Here is a 19,782-nt window from a genome sequence, read left to right on the forward strand (position 1 = left end):
ACGATTGAATGAATGAGTGAATAAAAAACCAGAATGAACTACTTACTGCTAGAGGTGGGAAGCATATTCATTTGCAATTCAAAGCCCCCAAACTGCTGTAAGACCACTTAAGTATTATTAAATAATAGTAAAGACCGTAAATTCATATCATCCCGAAACCTCTATGGTATAGAATTCCCTCCGCTTCGCTTCATTAGAAATCTGACCGTTGTGAACTCTGAGGTAATCTTCACATTATACTGGTCAACCTTCAACTAATTCTTCAATGATGCCTGTTTTTACCACGCATTTTGGATAGGACACCGGTAGGAAATGAGGGACCATTCTTCTGACAAGATGTGATTGTGATGGAAGAAACTGTGTGCATTTGCACGGCTTCTGAAAAAGCTTACTCTAAGGTGAGTTTTCTTTCATTTGGGGTTCATCGATCTGAGTGTACCAAGATGAGAGCTCTAAGGGAACTGAGTGGTACTTCATTGTTGAGCCAATAATTGGACCGATAATAATAATCATAATAATATTATTTGGTAAGCACTTAAAACGTGCCAAGCACTGAACAGGACCATCAAGTTGGACGCAGTCCCTGTCCCACACAGAACTCACAATCTAAGTAGGAGGGAGAAGGATTTAATACATATTTTCCAGAAAAGAGATTGGAGAAGCAGAGGAGTGACTTTTCCATACGCAGAGCACTGTACAAAGTGCTTGGGATGGTACTCCAGAAACAACAGAAAAGGTCTTTGCCCTCAGGGAATTTATACCCTAATTCAAAGACAGGCAGGCTAAAATTATGTCTGAATAGTGACAGCAGGAGGAAGAACAAGGACGCAGCAGTTCAAATAGCACAAATATATCAAGATGAAATAGCTGAATAAGTAATTGAATATACAGTCAGTTCCGCCAAAACGGATACTTTCATAATGTATTTTGAATGGAAAGCCGTTGAAAAATTAGGGAATATTTTTCCGAGAGCTCGCAGCCATCTGGAAAGACTATAGTGCGATGTCAGAAGATATATACAACAGAAATTTCTCAGTGTCGAGTTCTTCAAGGCTGCAACTCCCATGTTATACAAGAAACTGACTGTACATATCACTTTTTTAATGGTGTATGTTAAGCGCTTACTATGTACCAGGCTCTGCACTAAACACTGGGGTGGATACAAGATAATCGGGTTGGACACAGTGCCTGTCCCACATGGGGTTCACAGTCTCGATCCCCATTTTCCAGTTGAGGGAACTGAAGCCCAGAGAAGTGAAGTGACTTGCCCAAGGTCACCCAGCTGACAAGTAGTGGAGCAGGGATTAGAACCCAGGTCCTTCTGACAAATGCTAAGGATGGAAATACATGCATAAATGCTAATTTGGGGTGTTGGGAATTAACCGGGGGAAGGTTTCCTGGAGGAGGTGGTATTTTAGGAGGGTTTTGAAGACGGGAAGAGCTATGGCCTGACAGATTTAAGGTTGGGGAGGGAGTCCTAGGCCAGGAGAAAGTTGTGCGGAGGAGTCAGAGGTGGGAGAGGCAGGAATGAGGTTCAGTGAGAATACCAACTGGGAGGAGCCAAGGGGGCAAACTGGGAATTAGCGTGTGAAGAGAGCGAACGTGTAAAATGGACAAATCTGGTGGAGAGCCTTGAAGCCAAAACGGTAAGGCCTTCTCCTCGATGTGGAGGAAAATGGGTAGCTATTGAAGGGTTTTGAGGAGCGGAGAGATACGTGCCGAATGATATTTTAGCCACAGTCCTAATCAATGCAGTCGTATTTATTGAGGGCCTACTGCGTGCAGAGCACTGGACTAAGCCCTTGGGAGAGTCATGCATTAAGAGCTGATAGGATTTAGGAGGAAAATTTCAGGAATCAAAATTTCATAGCTCTGCGATTAATTCTCAAGAGGAAAAGCCTGCCGTGCGATTTGAAAACAATCTTCCAGGATGTGGAGGGCGGTGATCGGTTATTTTCCATTTCCCCTGAGGCCAGAGCAAGAGGAAATGTGTTTAACTCTAGCACGCATGACCTAGGATAAATAAAAAGGAAGAGTTTGGGGAGAGTATGGGTTGTGAAAATCCTAGAATGGGTTCCCCAGAGAAGCTGTGAAATCGCCTCCGGTGTGGAGGCCAGTGAAGACCAACTTTTAGCAACAGTAAAGGTATTTAAACACCCACTCAGTGCAATGCACTGACCGAAGGGCTTGGGAAAAAGACAACATAAGCACGAAACTTACCACTTGACCGCAGGAAACTTACACTTTAGCCAAGGAGGTCTAATTGTGTGCTTACCATCCAACTCAGTGCCACCATGGTGATATTCTAGGAGAAAAATCCGGGTGCTCTGAGATTAGTTTCTGGGACAACCTGAAAATGGAAAAATTCAAACTTGGGTATGCGATGGGAGCTTTCGAAGGCCGATGTAAAACCTCAGCATTTTTGTACAGTAGTTAGAGGACAAAAATAGAGAATAAAAAATAGATTAAAGTGTCCTTTTCTGAATTAGTCATAAGATGTCACTCTAACTCCATTCTATCCCTGTTTACAAAGGGACTTTTTCTGGCAGCCTCATGTGTGTAGTAAAAGAAAAGTCATTTAAAAACAAGTCCAGAAAGCAACCCCTACTACTGGGGTAGTTTTACAATAAATTCACCCGAGGGAGTATATAAAGGAGGGGATGAGCCCAGGCTTGCGGCAGTCGTTAAAATCAATCAGGAGTACTGCCCTCTCCCAAGCGCTTAGTTCTGTGCTCTGCACACAGCAAGACCTCAAGAAATCGGGTTTATTGAGTGATTATTTCTAGAGTGCTTATTCTGTTCTACGGGAAAGTTAGTAGGCAAGGGGTCTGCCCTCAAGAGTCCAGGGAGTTGGATTGGGTCATCAGTCTTCTTCCCTAGATCCTCGCCTCCCATTTCCTTTCTCCCGTTTATCACTGACACTTCACTTTACTCTCTCAAACCCCCTCCGATGCCTTCACCTGGGTTCCAATAAACCCCGATTTTCCCCACCCTCTCCTTCCCCTTCCATGATGCACAACTCAGGATAAGCGGTGCCGGCAACTCCAAAAGCAGCCCTCCATCAATCAATCAATCCATCAATCAATCGATCGTATTTATTGAGTGCTTACTGTGTGCAGAGCACTGGACTAAGCGCTTGGGAAGTCCAAGTTGGCGACACATAGAGATGGTCCCTACCCAACAGCGGGCTCACAGTCTAGAAGGGGAAGACGGAGAACAAAACCAAACATAATAACAAAATAAAATAAATAGAATAGATATGTACAAGTAAGATAAATAAATAAATAAATAGAGTAATAAATATGTACAAACATATATACAGGTATATATCCTTTTCACTTGGCCACCTTAATAATAATAAGACTAACGATAATGATAATGGTATCTGTTAAGCGCTTATTATGTGCCAGGCAATGTACTAAGAGCTGGGGTGGATACAAGCAAATCTAGTTGGACACAGTCCTTGTCCCACTTGGGGCTCACGGTCTCAATCCCCATTTTACAGATGAGGCAACTGAGGCCCAGAGAAGTGAAGTGACTTGCCCAAGGTCACACAGCAGACAATAATAATAATTACGGTATTTGTTAAGCGCTTATTCATTCATTCATTCAATCAATCGTATTTATTCATTCATTCAATCGTATTTATTGAGCGCTTACTGTGTGCAGAGCACTGTACTAAGCGCTTGGGAAGTACAAAGTCAGCAACACATAGAGACGGTCCCTACCCAACTTGAGAGCTTACTGTGTGCAGAGCACTCTACTAAGCGCTTGGGAAGTACAAGTTGGCAGCATATAGAGACGGTCCCTACCCAACAGTGGGCTCACGGTCTAGAAGGGGGAGACAGACAACAAAACAAAACATATAAACCAAATAAAATAAATAGAATAAATATGTACAAGTAAAATAAATAAATAGAGTAATAAATACGTACAAATATATACATATATACAGGTGCTGTGGGGAGGGGAAGAAGGTAAGGCGGGGGGATGGGGAGGGGGAGTAGGGGGAAGTGAAGTGACTTACCCAAGGTCACACAGCAGACAATGATAATAATAATAATTATGGTTTTTGTTAAGTGCTTACTATGTGCCAAGCCCTCTACCAAGTGCCAGGGTGCATCCAAGCAAATCAGGTTGGACAGAGTCCCTGTCCCACATGGGGCTCATTCATTCACTCATTCAATCATATTTATTGAGCGCTTACTGTGTGCGGAGCACTGGACTAAGCGCTTGGGAAGTACAAGTTGGCAACATAGAGAGACGGTCCCTACCCAGCAGCGGGCTCACAGTCTAGAAGGGGGAGACAGACAACAAAACAAAACAAAACATATTAACAAAATAAAATAAATAGACTAGATATGTACAAGTAAAATAAATGAATAAATAGAGTAATAAATACGTACAAACATATATACATATATACAGGTGCTGTGGGGAAGGGAAGGAGGTAAGGTGGGGGGGATGGAAAGGGGGAGGAGGATTGTGTGTCTGTCTCCCCCTCCACACTGTTGTAGGCTGGGAGAGTGTGTACCAACTCTGTTATACTGTACTCCTCCCAAGCGCTTATTGAGCGCTTACTGTGTGCAGAGCACTGTACTAAGCGCTTAAGGGATTTGAAGGGAGGAAGAGAGCCAGGAAAATGAGTGCTTTGCACAGTGTGCACCAACTCTGTTATACTGTACTCCTCCCAAGTGCTTATTGAGTGCTTACTGTGTGCACAGCACTGTACTAAGCGCTTAAGGGCTTTGAAGGGAGGAAAAGAGCTAGGAAAATGAGTGCTTTGCACAGTGTGTACCAACTCTGTTATACTGTACTCCTCCCAGGCACTTACCGTGTGCAGAGCACTGTACTAAGCGCTTAAGGGCTTTGAAGGGAAGAAGAGAGCTAGGAAAATGAGTGTTTTGCACAGTGTGCACCAACTCTGTTATACTGTACTCCTCCCAGGCGCTTATTGAGTGCTTACTGTGTGCAGAGCACTGTACTAAGCGCTTAAGGGCTTTGAAGGGAGGAAGAGAGCTAGGAAAATGAGTGCTTTGCACAGTGTGTACCAACTCTGTTATACTGTACTCCTCCCAGGTGCTGACTGCGTGCAGAGCACTGTACTAAGGGCTTAAGGGCTTTGAAGGGAGGAAGAGAGCTAGGAAAATGAGTGCTTTACACAGTGTGTACCAACTCATACTGCACTCCTCCCGAGCGCTGACTGTGTGCAGAGTACTGTACTGTACTGTACTGTACTGTACTGCTTTACACAGTGTGTAGCAACTCTGTTATACTGTACTCCTCCCAGGCGCTGACTGTGTGCAGAGCACTGTACTAAGCGCTTAAGCGATTTGAAGAGAGGAAGAGAGCTAGGAAAATGAGTGCTTTACACAGTGTGTACCAAGTCTGTTATACTGTACTCCTCCCAAGTGCTTACTGTGTGCAGAGCACTGTACTAAGTGCTTAAGGGCTTTGGAGGGAGGAAGAGAGCTAGGAAAATGAGTGCTTTGCACAGTGTGTACCAACTCTGTTATACTGTACTCCTCCCAGGCGGTCACTGTGTGCAGAGCACTGTACTAAGCACTTAAGGGCTTTGAAGGGAGGAAGAGAACTAGGAAAATGACTGCTTTATACAGTGTGTACCAACTCATACTGTACTCCTCCCAGGCGCTGACTGTGTGCAGAGCACTGTACTAAGCGCTTAAGGGCTTTGAAGGGAGGAAGAGAGCTAGGAAAATGAGTGTTTTGCACAGTGTGTATCAACTCTGTTATACTGTACTCCTCCCAGGCACTTATTGCATGCAGAGTACTGTACTAAGCGCTTAAGGGCTTTGAAGGGAGGAAGAGAGGTAGGAAAATGAGTGCTTTGCACAGTGTGTACCAACTCTGTTATACTGTACTCCTCCCAGGTGCTTATTGTGTGCAGAGTACTGTACTAAGCGCTTAGGGGCTTTGAAGGGAGGAAGAGAACTAGGAAAATGAGTGCTTTATACGGTGTGTACCAACTCATACTGCACTCCTCCTAAGCGCTGAAGGGGTTTGAAGGGAGGAAGAGAGGTAGGAAAATGAGTGCTTTACACAGTGTGTAGCAACTCTGTTATACTGTACTCCTCCCAGGCGCTTACTGTGTGCAGAGCACTGTACTAAGCGCTTAAGGGCTTTGAAGGGAGGAAGAGAGCTAGGAAAATGAGTGCTTTGCACATAGTAAGCGCTTAATAAGTGGCATCATTATTGTTGTTATTCAGCGTTAGGCGGTCAGTGAAGGCGCTCAGTGAAGGCGGTCCGCGGGCGGTGCGCTGCGGGGCCGGGAGGGGGCGCTGTTGCCGCCTTGGGGTCGCCGGCAGGGGGCGCGGCGGTTCGGGGCGGTTCGGGGCGGTTCGGGGCGGGGCTCCCGAGGGGAGGAAGTCACGTGGGTGGGGCGGCTCCCCTGACTGGCCGCCAGATGGAGGCGGTGGGAGAGGAGCAGGAGCCGGGCGGCGCGCGGCGCGGGGATCGGCCCCCGACCGCAGGTACTGCGCGTGCGCCAGGACCTCTCGGCCCGACCCGTTCGGCTGTTCGTTCGTCCGTCCGTCCGTCCGTTCGGCTGTTCGTTCGTTCGTCTGTTCGGCCGTCCTTCCTTTCGTCCGTTCTGTTCGTTCGGCCGTTCGTCAGTTCGGCCGTTCGTTCGTTCGTCTGTTCGGCCGTCCGTCCTTTCGTCTGTTCGTTCGTTCGGCCGTTCGTCAGTTCGGCCGTTCGTCCGTCCGTCCGTTCGTCTGTTCGTTCGTTCGGCCGTTCGTCTGTTCGTCCGTCCGTCCGTCTCCGCCCTTCCCTCCTCCCCTGCGGTCCGAGTCTGTGCCGTGCTGTCGTGGCACGGGCTTGGGCGAGCCCCGGCTCCCGCTCGTCGGCCCCCCACCGACTTCTACTTCCCAGGCGCTCAGTACAGTGCTCCGCGCTCAGTACAGTGCTCCGCACACGGTCAGCGCTCAATCAGTGCGACTGGATGAATGAGTGATGGTATTGACGCCTGTCTACTCCTGCTTCGTTTGGCTCCACCTTCTAGGCCGGGACCCCGTTGGGCGGTAGGGACCGTCTCTAAATGTTGCAAATTCTATTTCCCGAGCGCTCAGTACAGTGCTCAGCACACAGAAATTGCTCAATAAGTACGACTGAGTGAGTGAATGTTGTCTGTCTTCCCCTTCTAGGCTGGGACCCCGTTGTGCGGTAGGGATTGGCCCTAAATGTTGCCAACTTGTACTTCCCAGGCGCTCAGTACAGTGCTGTGCACATTGGCAGCGCTCAATCAGTACGACTGGATGAATGAGTGATGGTACTGACGCCTGGCTACTCCTGTTTTGTTTGGCTCCACCTTCTAGGCCAGGACCCCGTTGTGCGGTAGGGACCGTCTCTAAATGTTGCAAATTCTGTTTCCCGAGCGCTCAGTACAGTGCTCAGCACACAGAAATTGCTCAATAAGTACGACTGAGTGAGTGAATGTTGTCTGTCTTCCCCTTCTAGGCTGGGACTCCGTTGTGCGGTAGGGATTGTCTCTAAATGTTGCCGACTTCTACTTCCCAGGCGCTCAGTACAGTGCTCCGCACACTGTCGGCGCTCAATCAGTACGACTGGATGAATGAGTGATGGTACTGACGCCTGGCTACTCCTGTTTTGTTTGGCTCCACCTTCTAGGCCGGGACCCCGTTGTGCGGTAGGGACCGTCTCTAAATGTTGCAAATTCTGTTTCCCGAGCGCTCAGTACAGTGCTCAGCACACAGAAATTGCTCAATAAGTACGACTGAGTGAGTGAATGTTGTCTGTCTTCCCCTTCTAGGCTGGGACTCCGTTGTGCGGTAGGGATTGTCGCTAAATGTTGCCAGCTTCTACTTCCCAAGCGTTCAATACAGTGCTCCGCACACTGTCAGCGCTCAATCAATGTGATTGGATGAGTGAGTGATGGTCTTGACGCCTGTCTGCTTCTGTTTTGTTTGGCTCCACCTTCTAGGCCGGGACCCCGTTGTGCGGTAGGGACCGTCTCTAAATGTTGCAAATTCTGTTTCCCAAGCGCTCAGTACAGTGCTCAGCACACAGAAATTGCTCAATAAGTACGACTGAGTGAATGAATGTTGTCTGTCTTCCCCTTCTAGGCTGGGACCCCGTTGTGCGGTAGGGATTGTCTCTAAATGTTGCCGACTTCTACTTCCCAGGCGCTCAGTACAGTGCTCCGCACACTGTCGGCGCTCAATCAGTACGACTGGATGAATGAGTGATGGTACTGACGCCTGGCTACTCCTGTTTTGTTTGGCTCCACCTTCTAGGCCGGGACCCCGTTGTGCGGTAGGGACCGTCTCTAAATGTTGCAAATTCTGTTTCCCGAGCGCTCAGTACAGTGCTCAGCACACAGAAATTGCTCAATAAGTACGACTGAGTGAGTGAATGTTGTCTGTCTTCCCCTTCTAGGCTGGGACTCCGTTGTGCGGTAGGGATTGTCGCTAAATGTTGCCAACTTCTACTTCCCAGGCGCTCAGTACAGTGCTCCGCACACTGTCAGCGGTCAATCAATGTGATTGGATGAGTGAGTGATGGTCTTGACGCCTGTCTGCTTCTGTTTTGTTTGGCTCCACCTTCTAGGCCGGGACCCCGTTGGGCGGTAGGGACCGTCTCTAAATGTTGCAAATTCTGTTTCCCAAGCGCTCAGTACAGTGCTCTGCACACAGAAATTGCTCAATAAGTACGACTGAGTGAGTGAATGTTGTCTGTCTTCCCCTTCTAGGCTGGGACCCCGTTGTGCGGTAGGGATTGTCCCTAAATGTTGCCAACTTCTACTTCCCAGGCGCTCAGTACAGTGCTGTGCACATTGTCAGCGCTCAATCAGTACTATTGGATGAATGAGTGATGGTACTGACGCCTGTCTACTCCTGCTTTGTTTGGCTCCACCTTCTAGGCCGGGACCCCGTTGTGCGGTAGGGACCGTCTCTAAATGTTGCAAATTCTGTTTCCCGAGCGCTCAGCACAGTCCTCAGCACACAGAAATTGTTCAATAAGTACGACTGAGTGAATGTTGTCTGTCTTCCCCTTCTAGGCCGGGACCCCGTTGTGCGGTAGGGATTGGCCCTAAATGTTGCCAACTTCTACTTCCCAGGCGCTTAGTACAGTGCTCCGCACACTGTCAGCGCTCAATCAGTACGATTGGATGAATGAGTGATGGTACTGACGCCTCTCTACTCCTGCTTTGTTTGGCTCCACCTTCTAGGCCGGGACCCCGTTGAGCGGTAGGGATTGTCTCTAAATGTTGCCAACTTCTACTTCCCAGGCGCTCAGTACAGTGCTGTGCACATTGTCAGCACTCAATCAATACGATTGTATGACTGAGTGATGGCATTGACGCCTGTCTACTCCTGTTTTGTTTGGCTCCCCCTTCTAGGCCGGGACCCCGTTGTGCGGTAGGGATTGTCTCTAAATGTTGCCAACTTCTACTTCCCAGGCGCTCAGTACAGTGCTCCGCACACTGTCAGCGGTCAATCAGTGTGATTGGATGAGTGAGTGATGGTCTTGACGCCTGTCTGCTTCTGTTTTGTTTGGCTCCACCTTCTAGGCCGGGACCCCGTTGTGCGGTAGGGACCGTCTCTAAATGTTGCAAATTCTGTTTCCCGAGCGCTCAGCACAGTCCTCAGCACACAGAAATTGTTCAATAAGTACGACTGAGTGAATGTTGTCTGTCTTCCCCTTCTAGGCCGGGACCCCGTTGTGCGGTAGGGATTGGCCCTAAATGTTGCCAACTTCTACTTCCCAGGCGCTTAGTACAGTGCTGTGCACATTGGCAGCGCTCAATCAGTACGATTGGATGAATGAGTGATGGTCTTGACGCCTGTCTACTCCTGCTTTGTTTGGCTCCACCTTCTAGGCCGGGACCCCGTTGTGCGGTAGGGACCGTCTCTAAATGTTGCAAATTCTGTTTCCCAAGCGCTCAGTACAGTGCTCAGCACACAGAAATTGCTCAATAAGTACGACTGAGTGGGTGAATGTTGTCTGTCTCCCCCTTCTAGGCTGGGACCCCGTTGTGCGGTAGGGATTGGCCCTAAATGTTGCCAACTTCTACTTCCCAGGCGCTCAGTACAGTGCTGTGCACATTGTCAGCGCTCAATCAGTACGATTGGATGAATGAGTGATGATACTGACGCCTGTCTACTCCTGTTTTATGTGGCTCCACCTTCTAGGCCGGGACCCCGTTGTGCGGTAGGGATTGTCTCTAAATGTTCCCAACTTCTACTTCCCAGGCGCTCAGTACAGTGCTGTGCACATTGTCAGCACTCAATACGATTGTATGACTGAGTGATGGCATTGACGCCTGTCTACTCCGGTTTTGTTTGGCTCCCCCTTCTAGGCCGGGACCCCGTTGTGCGGTAGGGATTGTCTCTAAATGTTGCCAACTTCTACTTCCCAGGCGCTCAGTACAGTGCTCCGCGATCTGTCAGCGCCCAATCAATACGATTGGATGAATGAGTGATGGTATTGACGCCTGTCTACTTCTGTTTTGTTTGGCTCCACCTTCTAGGCCGGGACCCCGTTGTGCGGTAGGGACCGTCTCTAAATGTTGCAAATTCTGTTTCCCGAGCGCTCAGCACAGTGCTCAGCACACAGAAATTGCTCAATAAGTACGACTGAGTGAATGAATGTTGGCTGGCTTCCCTTTCTAGGCTGGGACCCCGTTGTGCGGTAGGGATTGTCCCTAAATGTTGCCAACTTCTACTTCCTAGGCGCTCAGTACAGTGCTCCGCACACTGTCAGCGCTCAATCAATACGATTGGATGAATGAGTGATGGTACTGATGCCTGTCTACTCCTGCTTTGTTTGGCTCCACCTTCTAGGCCGGGACCCCGTTGTGCGGTAGGGATTGTCCCTGAATGTTGCCAACTTCTACTTCCCAGGCGCTCAGTACAGTGCTCCGCGATCTGTCAGCGCTCAATCAATACGATTGGATGAATGAGTGATGGTATTGACGCCTGTCTACTCCTGTTTTATGTGGCTCCACTTCTAGGCTGGGGACTCCGTTGTGCGGTAGGGATTGGCTCTAAATGTTGCCAACTTCTACTTCCCAGGCGCTCAGTACAGTGCTCTGCACACGGTCAGCGCTCAGTCAGTACGACTGGATGAATGAGTGATGGTACTGACGCCTGGCTACTCCTGTTTTGTTTGGCTGCACCTTCTAGGCTGGGACCCCATTATGCGGTAGGGACCGTCTCTAAATGTTGGCAACTTGTACTTCCCAAGCGCTTAGTACAGTGCTCTGCACACAGAAAGCGCTCAATTAATACGATTGAGTGATTGAATGTTGTCTATCTCCCCCTTCTAGGCTGGGACTCCGTTGTGCGGTAGGGATTGTCTCTAAATGTTGCCAACTTGTACTTCCCAGGCGCTCAGTACACTGCTCCGCACACTGTCAGCGCTCAATCAATACGATTGGATGAATGAGTGATGGTATTGACGCCTGTCTACTCCTGTTTTGTTTGGCTCCACCTTCTAGGCCGGGACTCCGTTGTACGGTAGGGATTGTCTCTAAATGTTCCCAACTTCTACTTCCCAGGCGCTCAGTACAGTGCTCCGCACACTGTCAGCGCTCAATCAGTACGACTGGATGAATGAGTGATGGTATTGACGCCTGTCTACTCCGGTTTTGTTTGGCTCCCCCTTCTAGGCCGGGACCCCGTTGTGCGGTAGGGATTGGCTCTAAATGTTCCCAACTTCTACTTCCCAGGCGTTCAGTACAGTGCTTCGCACACGGTCAGCGCTCAATCAGTACGACTGGATGAATGAATGATGGTATTGACGCCTGTCTACTCCTGTTTTGTTTGGCTCCACTTTCTAGGCTGGGACCCCGTTGTGCGGTAGGGATTGTCTCTAAATGTTGCCAACTTCTACTTCCCAAGCGCTTAGTACAGTGCTCTGCACACAGTTAATACGATTGAGTGAATGAACGTTATCTGTCTCCCCATTCTAGGCTGGGACCCCGTTGTGGGGTAGGGACCGTGTCTCTTTCCAACTTGTATTTCCCAAGTGCTTAGTGCAGTGCTCTGCACACTGTCAGCGCTCAATCAATGCGATTGAATGAATGAATGAGTGATGGTATAGACGCCTGTCTACTTCTGCTTTGTCGTCTGGCTCCCCCTTCTAGGTTGGGAGCCCGTTGTTGGGTAGGGACCATCTCTATGTGTTGCTGACTTTGTACTTCCCAAGCGCTTAGTACAGTGCTCAGCACATAGTAAGCGCTCAATAAATTTGATTGATTGATTAGTACAGTGCTCCGCACACAGTCAGCGCTCAATAAATACGACTGAATGAATGAATGAATGTTGTCTGTCTCCCCCTTCTAGACTGGGAGCCCGTTGTGGGGTAGGGACCGTCTCTCTCTGTTGCCGACTTGGACTTCCCAAGTGCTCAGTCCAGTGCTTTGCACACAGTAAGTGCTCAATAAATACGATTGAATGAATGAATTGTGCCTGGCCCCTTTTGATGATGATGATGGTGATGGCATTTGTTAAGCGCTTACTATGTGCAAAGCACTGTTCTAAGCGCTGGGGGGGATACAAGGTGATCAAGTTGTCCCGCATGGGGCTCACAGGCTTCATCCCCATTTTACAGATGAGGTAACTGAGGCTCCGAGAAGTTCCTCCCCCTAGGGCAAAGGGGAAAACATTTCCCCCGATTTTTTTGCTCCTGGGGCGTGCCAGGCCTCGTTCTTCGTCCGGGCCCCCAGCCAAGGAAAATCGGAACGATTGACAAATCCTAGGAGCCAACCTCCTCCTGACTCATGGCCGGACTTTATTTTTTGGTTTTCTAGAATAGAGTGACACTTTCCTTTCAGAGCTTTGCCCTTGGTTGGTTCTCTTTCACTTTCACCTGTGGAAGGAAACAGGTGCTCGGCCCTGGGAATGCACTTTGGGGCAACTGTAAGTCAATCAAACAATCAATCATAGTTATTGAGCGCTTACTGTGTGCAGAACACTGTACTAAGCGCTTGGGAAGTACAAGTCGGCAACACATAGAGACAGTCCTTACCCAACAGCGGGCTCACAGTCTAGAAGGGGGAGACAGAGAACAAAACCAAACATACTAACAAAATAAAATGAATAGAATAGATATGTACAAGTAAGATAAATAGAGTAATAAATATGTACAAACATATATACATATATACAGGTGCTGTGGATTGTCTCTATTGCTGAATTGTAATAATAATATTGATGATGATGGCATTTGTTAGGCGCTTACTATGTGCAAAGCACTGTTCTAAGCTGGGGGGGGTGGATACAAGGTGATCAGGTTGTCCCACGGGGGGCTCACAATCTTCATCCCCATTTTACAGATGAGGGAACTGAGGCACAGAGAAGTGAAGTGACTTGCCCAAAGTCACACAGCCGATAAGTGGCGGAGCCAGGATTAGAACCCACGACCTCTGACTCCCAAGCCCGGGCTCTTGCCACTGAGCCACACTGCTTCTTTGCAGAAGCAGAGAATGGTACTTTCCAAGCACTTATTACCGCTTATTACAGTGCTCTGCACACAGTAAGTGCTCAATAAATACTATTGAGTGAATGATTGAATGAAAGGACGTGTCTTTTTTTAATGGATTTCTGTATATCATCATCATCATCAATCATATTTATTGAGCACTTACTATGTGCAGAGCACTGTACTAAGCGCTTGGGAAGTACAAGTTGGCAACATATAGAGACAGTCCCTACCCAATAGTGGGCTCACAGTCTAACAGTGGGCTCACAGTATATAGTATATATATAGTGGGCTCACAATATATATGTATGTATGTTTGTACATACTTATTACTCTATTTATTTATTTATTTATTTTTCTTGTACATATCTATTCTATTTATTTTATTTTGTTAGTATGTTTGGTTTTGTTCTCCGTCTCCCCCTTTTAGACTGTGAGCCCACTGTTGGGTAGGGACTGTCTCTATATGTTGCCAACTTGTACTTCCCTAGCACTTAGTACAGTGCTCTGCACACAGTAAGCGCTCAATAAATGCGATTGATTGATTGATCGATCGGTAATAGTTTGGATCCGTTAGGACTGTGAAGGTGGGAGACCACAAAATAACTTTTTGAGAGATACTTGAAATGAGGGTTGAGAAAAGCTGGAGGGTACCATTAGGAAGTGGACAAAGCGTTTCACTTATCATAAAAGTAGGACAGGCCAGCCAACATCTGAATGACGATTTAGTTGATTTGTAGCTGTTAAACTGTTCATTTAAAAATAAACCCTCTCTCAAAAGCGTGTCACATGGGATTTGCAAAGATAAAGCATTTCCACTTGAAGAAAGAGGAAGTGCCTTTTTTTAAGGCTGTATTACTAAGAACCAGTTTTGCTAATATTTTGTGATGGCATCAAACTATTACAGAGTGGGGGAATTTTTCTTCCGATGAGTAAGAAGTGTAAAAGGAGACGTGCCTTCAGATGGGGTCTGCCGAGGTTTAGGCGGACAGACGGGACTGATATTTTCGCTTTTCGGATTGGGGGATTTCGTTGCAGTTTAGAACTTGAGGTCTTCAGTTCCTGATTGATACCTTTCCTTGCAAGTGGAGTTAAAGCTAGAGCTGTTGGAAGAATTAATGATCCTAACTGGATACAGGCACCAGGTTAGTAAGGGTGATGTGAGTGTGCTCTTATATTGACGGTATCGTGAGGAAGGAAACGTTTTGTCCAAGCCTTATATCTTGTCTTTCAGGATGGGTGAAAACTGTAATGGTGTTTAAAAAATAGTGTTCTGATTGACTTATAACTATATTCAGCGCTTACTTTTTAGACTGTGAGCCCACTGTTGGGTAGGGACTGTCTCTATATGTTGCCAACTTGTACTTCCCAAGCGCTTAGTGCAGTGCTCTGCACACAGTAAGCGCTCAATAGATACGATTGATTGATTGATTACTTAGAACAGGATTTAATAGAGTCTCAGATCTAGGGCCAATTTTTGATGTGAGGCATTCAGCTACCATGATGCCAGGAGGATGGAGTTCACGTTCTTTTTTCCCCTTTAAAGCTCCAACTATGCAATATTCCCCATCTGGGAATCAGGAGACCTGCGTTCCAGCCCGTGCCCCACAAAATGGGGAATGACTGTCAAGGGCATTTCAGCAGTGAGGAGGGTCTCTGATTGATCAATCAATCAATCAAATACGATTGATTGACCGAAGAGCCACTTAGGTATTTTGCGAAGTTGACGGGCTCAGCGGAAAGCCTGAGGAAACAGTGGGCTAAAATACGTGGCAAATCTCCCAGGGGCAACCAGCGTAAGCAGTGTGAGAAGCAGCATGGCCTAGCAGGTAAAGCCCAGGCCTGGATGTCAGAAGGACCTGGGTTCTAAAGCCAGCTCCTCCATTTGTCTGCTTTGTGACCTTGGGCAAATCACTTAACCTCTCTGTGCCTCGGTTACCACACCCGTAAAAGACTGTGAGCCCCAGGTGGGACAGGGGCTGTGCTCAACCTGAATAACTTGTAAGAACCCCAGTGCTCAGTACAGTATCTGGCATATACTAAGGGCTTAATGAATAACATTAAAAAAAATAATCACCGGCTGGGTTACAGCACTATGCACAGCATCAGAACTCTGCTGCCATCACTTCAGCTCACCAGAGGCCTTCCCTGAAAGAAACCCCAAAAGTTTTAGGTATTTTACAGTGAGCCTCCCAATCTCTTGCCTATGTGCATGGTGTACTCAATCGATCGTATTTATCGAGCGCTTACTGTGTGCAGAGCACTGGACTAAGCGCTTGGGAAGTACAAGTTGGCAACATCTAGAGACGGTCCCTACCCAACAGTGGGCGCACAGTCTAAAAGGGGGAGACAGAGAACAAAACCAAACATACTAACAAAATAAAATAAGTAGAATAGATATGTACAAGTAAAATAAATAAATAAATAAGTAAAAGAAATAAATACATAAATAGAGTAATAAATATGTACAAACATGTAAATAAATAAATATGTACTCCATGCTCCAGCAGAAACACGGCAGGTAGGGATGAGACAATGCGAGCGGCCCTTTGCAATCCACAGTCACCAACGTCCATTTCTTTGGGTTTTCGGTCTTAATGCCTCAGAAACAGGGCTCAATCACCCAATCATATTTATTGAGTGAGCCCACCTTCTAGACTGTGAGCCCGTTTTCGGGTAGGGGCCATCTTTATATGTTGCCAACTTGTACTTCCCAAGCGCTTAGTACAGTGCTGTGCACACAGTGCAGATTGAATGAATGAATGAATGCAGAACACTGTACTTACAATACAATAGAACAGAAAGACACACTCCCTGCCCACAAGGAGTGTAGCTGTCCTGATAATCACAGTTAGCTTGCCTGGTTGACCATGTCCTGATAAAATTCGGGAGATAAGCACCCTATTGTATGTAGTGCTATACTAGTTAAATAGAACTGGGCCCAGCCCCTTGGAGTTGTGTACTGAGCAGGTATACAGATATATTAACAAATACAGCACTTTTGCAGACAAGCCTGAAGAAACGCATTAAGAATTGCTACTTCAATATCAACTGCTTATTTGTCATCAATGAAAAAAATCAACTTGTGTGTAGTTGACGTATAAGTACACAAATCCTTCTTCAAAAGAGATTAATATGGCTGGGGCCCAACAAGTCCAAGCCTTTTTCTGGCTGCCAGCTCCAGCCGGTGGCCCTCTGCTTTCCTTTTCCCAACTGTTTACTAGAGAGAGCGTGTATTCCAATTGGTATCCATGGGGTTTTTCAACCCCCAATCCTGGGAGTGTAACCGGATGCAGGTCAAGTGAGTCAATGACAAGTGCTAGCATGTAAAGTTGAGATTGCTTTGTCACATATTACTGAATTCAGCTGCAAAACCTACTCACAGGTGCAGAACAAAACCCTCTCCTGCCTCTAGTACCTCTTGTAAGCCCTTAACCAGTGCCACTTGTTGGCAGATCTGATCACCTTTGGAATTTACGCAATCATCTCCTTTTACTATAATCCCATGATGCGGTGATGGATCTCGTCATATTGAGGAAGAACCACATTCGAGCATGAACGTCACTTCTGATACTGTACGCGTGTGCTCAGCCTTTTGTTCCGACACCGCTTGGCCTTTTATCAGAAGGACCTCCGTTGAAGGGCAAACAGCCCCTAAGAGTGTTTTATCCAAAACATGTAGTGGAAATCTGCCCTGTGGAAGAATAGAATGAACTAGCTCTTAGAGTTTGGTTGTTTTGGCAGCACATTGCCAGAACATTCACTGCCGTGTTGCTTTTATTCATCTTTAAACTTAGGAGAGTGTCTAAACTTTGTAAGAGTCTGCATGGTTAATTAAAGGGAGCACTTGGACTTAAGCTACTTTTGAGGTAATTAATTGTTCAACAGAATGCTGCTGGGAGCGGGTAAGCTTTCGAACTGTATTAATTCTGTCTTTTTAATGTTTTCCGAATGGGGTGGCAGTTGAGAAGACCAAGATACACAAGACATTGCCATCACTGCCTCTGCAGGAGGTCAACTCTGAAGAAAGAGTCTCAAACTGTAAAATAAGCTGTGTGGGGAAGCAGAGTAAGGTAAATTTGATGATTTGGCACTGTTAGGGTTGTTTGGAACCAAATACATGTCTGCTGTGTGACCTTGGGCAAGTCACTTAACTTCTCGGAGCCTCAGTTACCTCATCTGCAAAATGGGGATTTAGACTGTGAGCCCCACATGGGACAACTTGATCACATTGTATCCCCCCCAGCGCTTAGAACAGTGCTTTGCACATAGGAAGCGCTTAACAAATGCCATTATTATTATTATTACTACCAATAAGGGAGAAACCCTAGTCTGGTCCGAAATTCAACTCACACTGAAAGCTAGAAGCAAACGAAACTTAAAATCACACCTCAAGCTGTTAGTGAGAAACTGGGTAGGGTCCAATTTTGCAGAAACACCATTTCCCTGGTAGGAATTTGTGGACTGCTACTTTTTTTCCCTTATTTGACTGAGCTGTAGAATGAGAGCTTTTACAGGAGTCTTAAAATAAAAGTTCTTAATTTTTAATACACTGGTATTGAAAACTTTAGTTTTTCGCCATACTGGACTTTGACCCATCTATGTTTTGTGTATTTTATAGAGCTACGTACATAGACAGTGGTTTTTACTGGAATATTCCCATACTTGGGTTTTCTCCCCTCTATACTGGCCATCTAGTTTGGAGGGAATACTTATCAAAGACCCCCTAGTTTTAAACCTGTCTCCATTCATCTAAGGGAAGGAGCAAATTTAATGAACTGGCCACATTTTTGTGTTTTAGAAAAGGCATAATTGGGTAATGGGCTAAATATTCTGCATGTGCGTTAGAGATGGAGCTACTTAAGTCTGTGTAAAATGTCCATTTGTTTTTATTTAGAGCCAAGTGATTTCTTAACTTCGCACTCTCTATAAATTACCCTGAGCCACTGCCTTGCTTTTAGGTGAAGGCTGCCAGCTTAGAAAACAAACAAAAGACATGATCTGAAATCATTTGCAAAGATTGAATTCAAGTAAGAATATCAGTTCTGCTGCTATTCAGTGATCTCACTTCCTCTAATCTATGTGAGTTCTGTTTTTTTCCCGTGTAATACTGTGCATTTCCCTAATTTCTGCTCACTTTCATCTCTTTGGCTGCTGCAAATTTGCAATTGTACTTAATTATCAGCTGAAGGACCAAGCTTGTTCTTAGTAACTGATTGTAGTGCCTTCTTGTGTTGCCAACACTTCAGAAATCACTTAGAAAATGTCATCAAGTAAAGGCTGGTCTGTGACAGGGTTCCTATTCATCTAATTAATGGCAAATTCATAAAAGTAACTAACTAAAGGTTTTAGAACGTCGTGGCTGCCCTGAGATGGGTTGGAACTTAAGTTTTCATTGAGAGGTCAGAACTGAGAAGTTGGCTACGAAGGAATTTTTTTTTTTATGGCATGTAAGTGCTTACTATGTCCCAGACCTGTACTAAGCGCTGCGGTAGATAATGCCTAATCAGGTTGGACGCAATCTATCTCCCACATGGGTATTAATCCCCATTTTAACCATAATAATAATGATTATGGTACTTGCTAAGTGCTTACTGTGGGCTAAGCACTGTTGTAAACACTGGAGTAGATACAAGTTAATCAGGTTAGACACAGCTCCTGTCCCACATGAGGCTCACAGTCTTAATCCCCATTTTACAGATGAGGTAATTGAGGCCCAAAGAAGTTAAGTGGCTTGTCCAATGTCACCCAGCAGATATGTGGCGGAGTCAGGATTAGAACCCAGGTCCTTTTGACTCCTAGGCCTGTGCTCTATCCACTAGGCCAAGGTGCAGCTGTGCTAGCTAATAAAGAACAGTGTGCTTTTTGACATGGTGCCTTAGCTGTTAGAATGTTTTAGGTACTACTTCTGATTGATTTTTGAGTCTAAAGATCATCCTGCATTGACTTGAGTCTTGTCTAAGCTAAAATGACCCCCTTCTCACTTTCTTTTGGCTGTCTCAGCATAATCAGAAGTTCAGACTTCTCCCCATTGCCACCAAAGCTATTGTAGATGTTTATTTTAAAAACCTTGATTTTTGTGCAATCTGAGGAAGTTTTAATTCTTCATTATACAATTAATTAGAATAGTGAGAGTGGCAGTGGGGATAGATAGCATCCAGTGAAGTAGAGCAGACACTTAATGTGCTTATGAAACTTTTCAACCTTAATGTAAACTGTGCCAATTTCCCAAAGTTCTTGAAACAATCCTTCCCTAAAGGCCATAAAAAGTTCTTGGGCCTCTCTAAGTGTGAACAATTAAAAGTGAACATCTAAAGA

General features: G+C 46.3%; 1 protein-coding gene across 1 annotated transcript in view; it reads left to right on the top strand.

Annotated features, from left to right (window-relative positions):
* The first annotated feature begins 2,383 nt into the window (after positions 1-2,383).
* SNX8 (sorting nexin 8) overlaps positions 2,384-19,782 on the top strand; it is a 58,249-nt gene continuing 40,850 nt past the window's right edge. Inside the window, exons 1-2 of the mRNA XM_038762795.1 lie at positions 2,384-2,405; positions 6,255-6,491. Coding sequence (XP_038618723.1) covers positions 2,384-2,405; positions 6,255-6,491 — 259 coding nt within the window. The remainder of the gene's footprint in view (positions 2,406-6,254; positions 6,492-19,782) is intronic.

This window comes from Tachyglossus aculeatus, chromosome 21, assembly GCF_015852505.1.
Source record: "Tachyglossus aculeatus isolate mTacAcu1 chromosome 21, mTacAcu1.pri, whole genome shotgun sequence".
Lineage (NCBI taxonomy): Eukaryota > Metazoa > Chordata > Mammalia > Monotremata > Tachyglossidae > Tachyglossus > Tachyglossus aculeatus.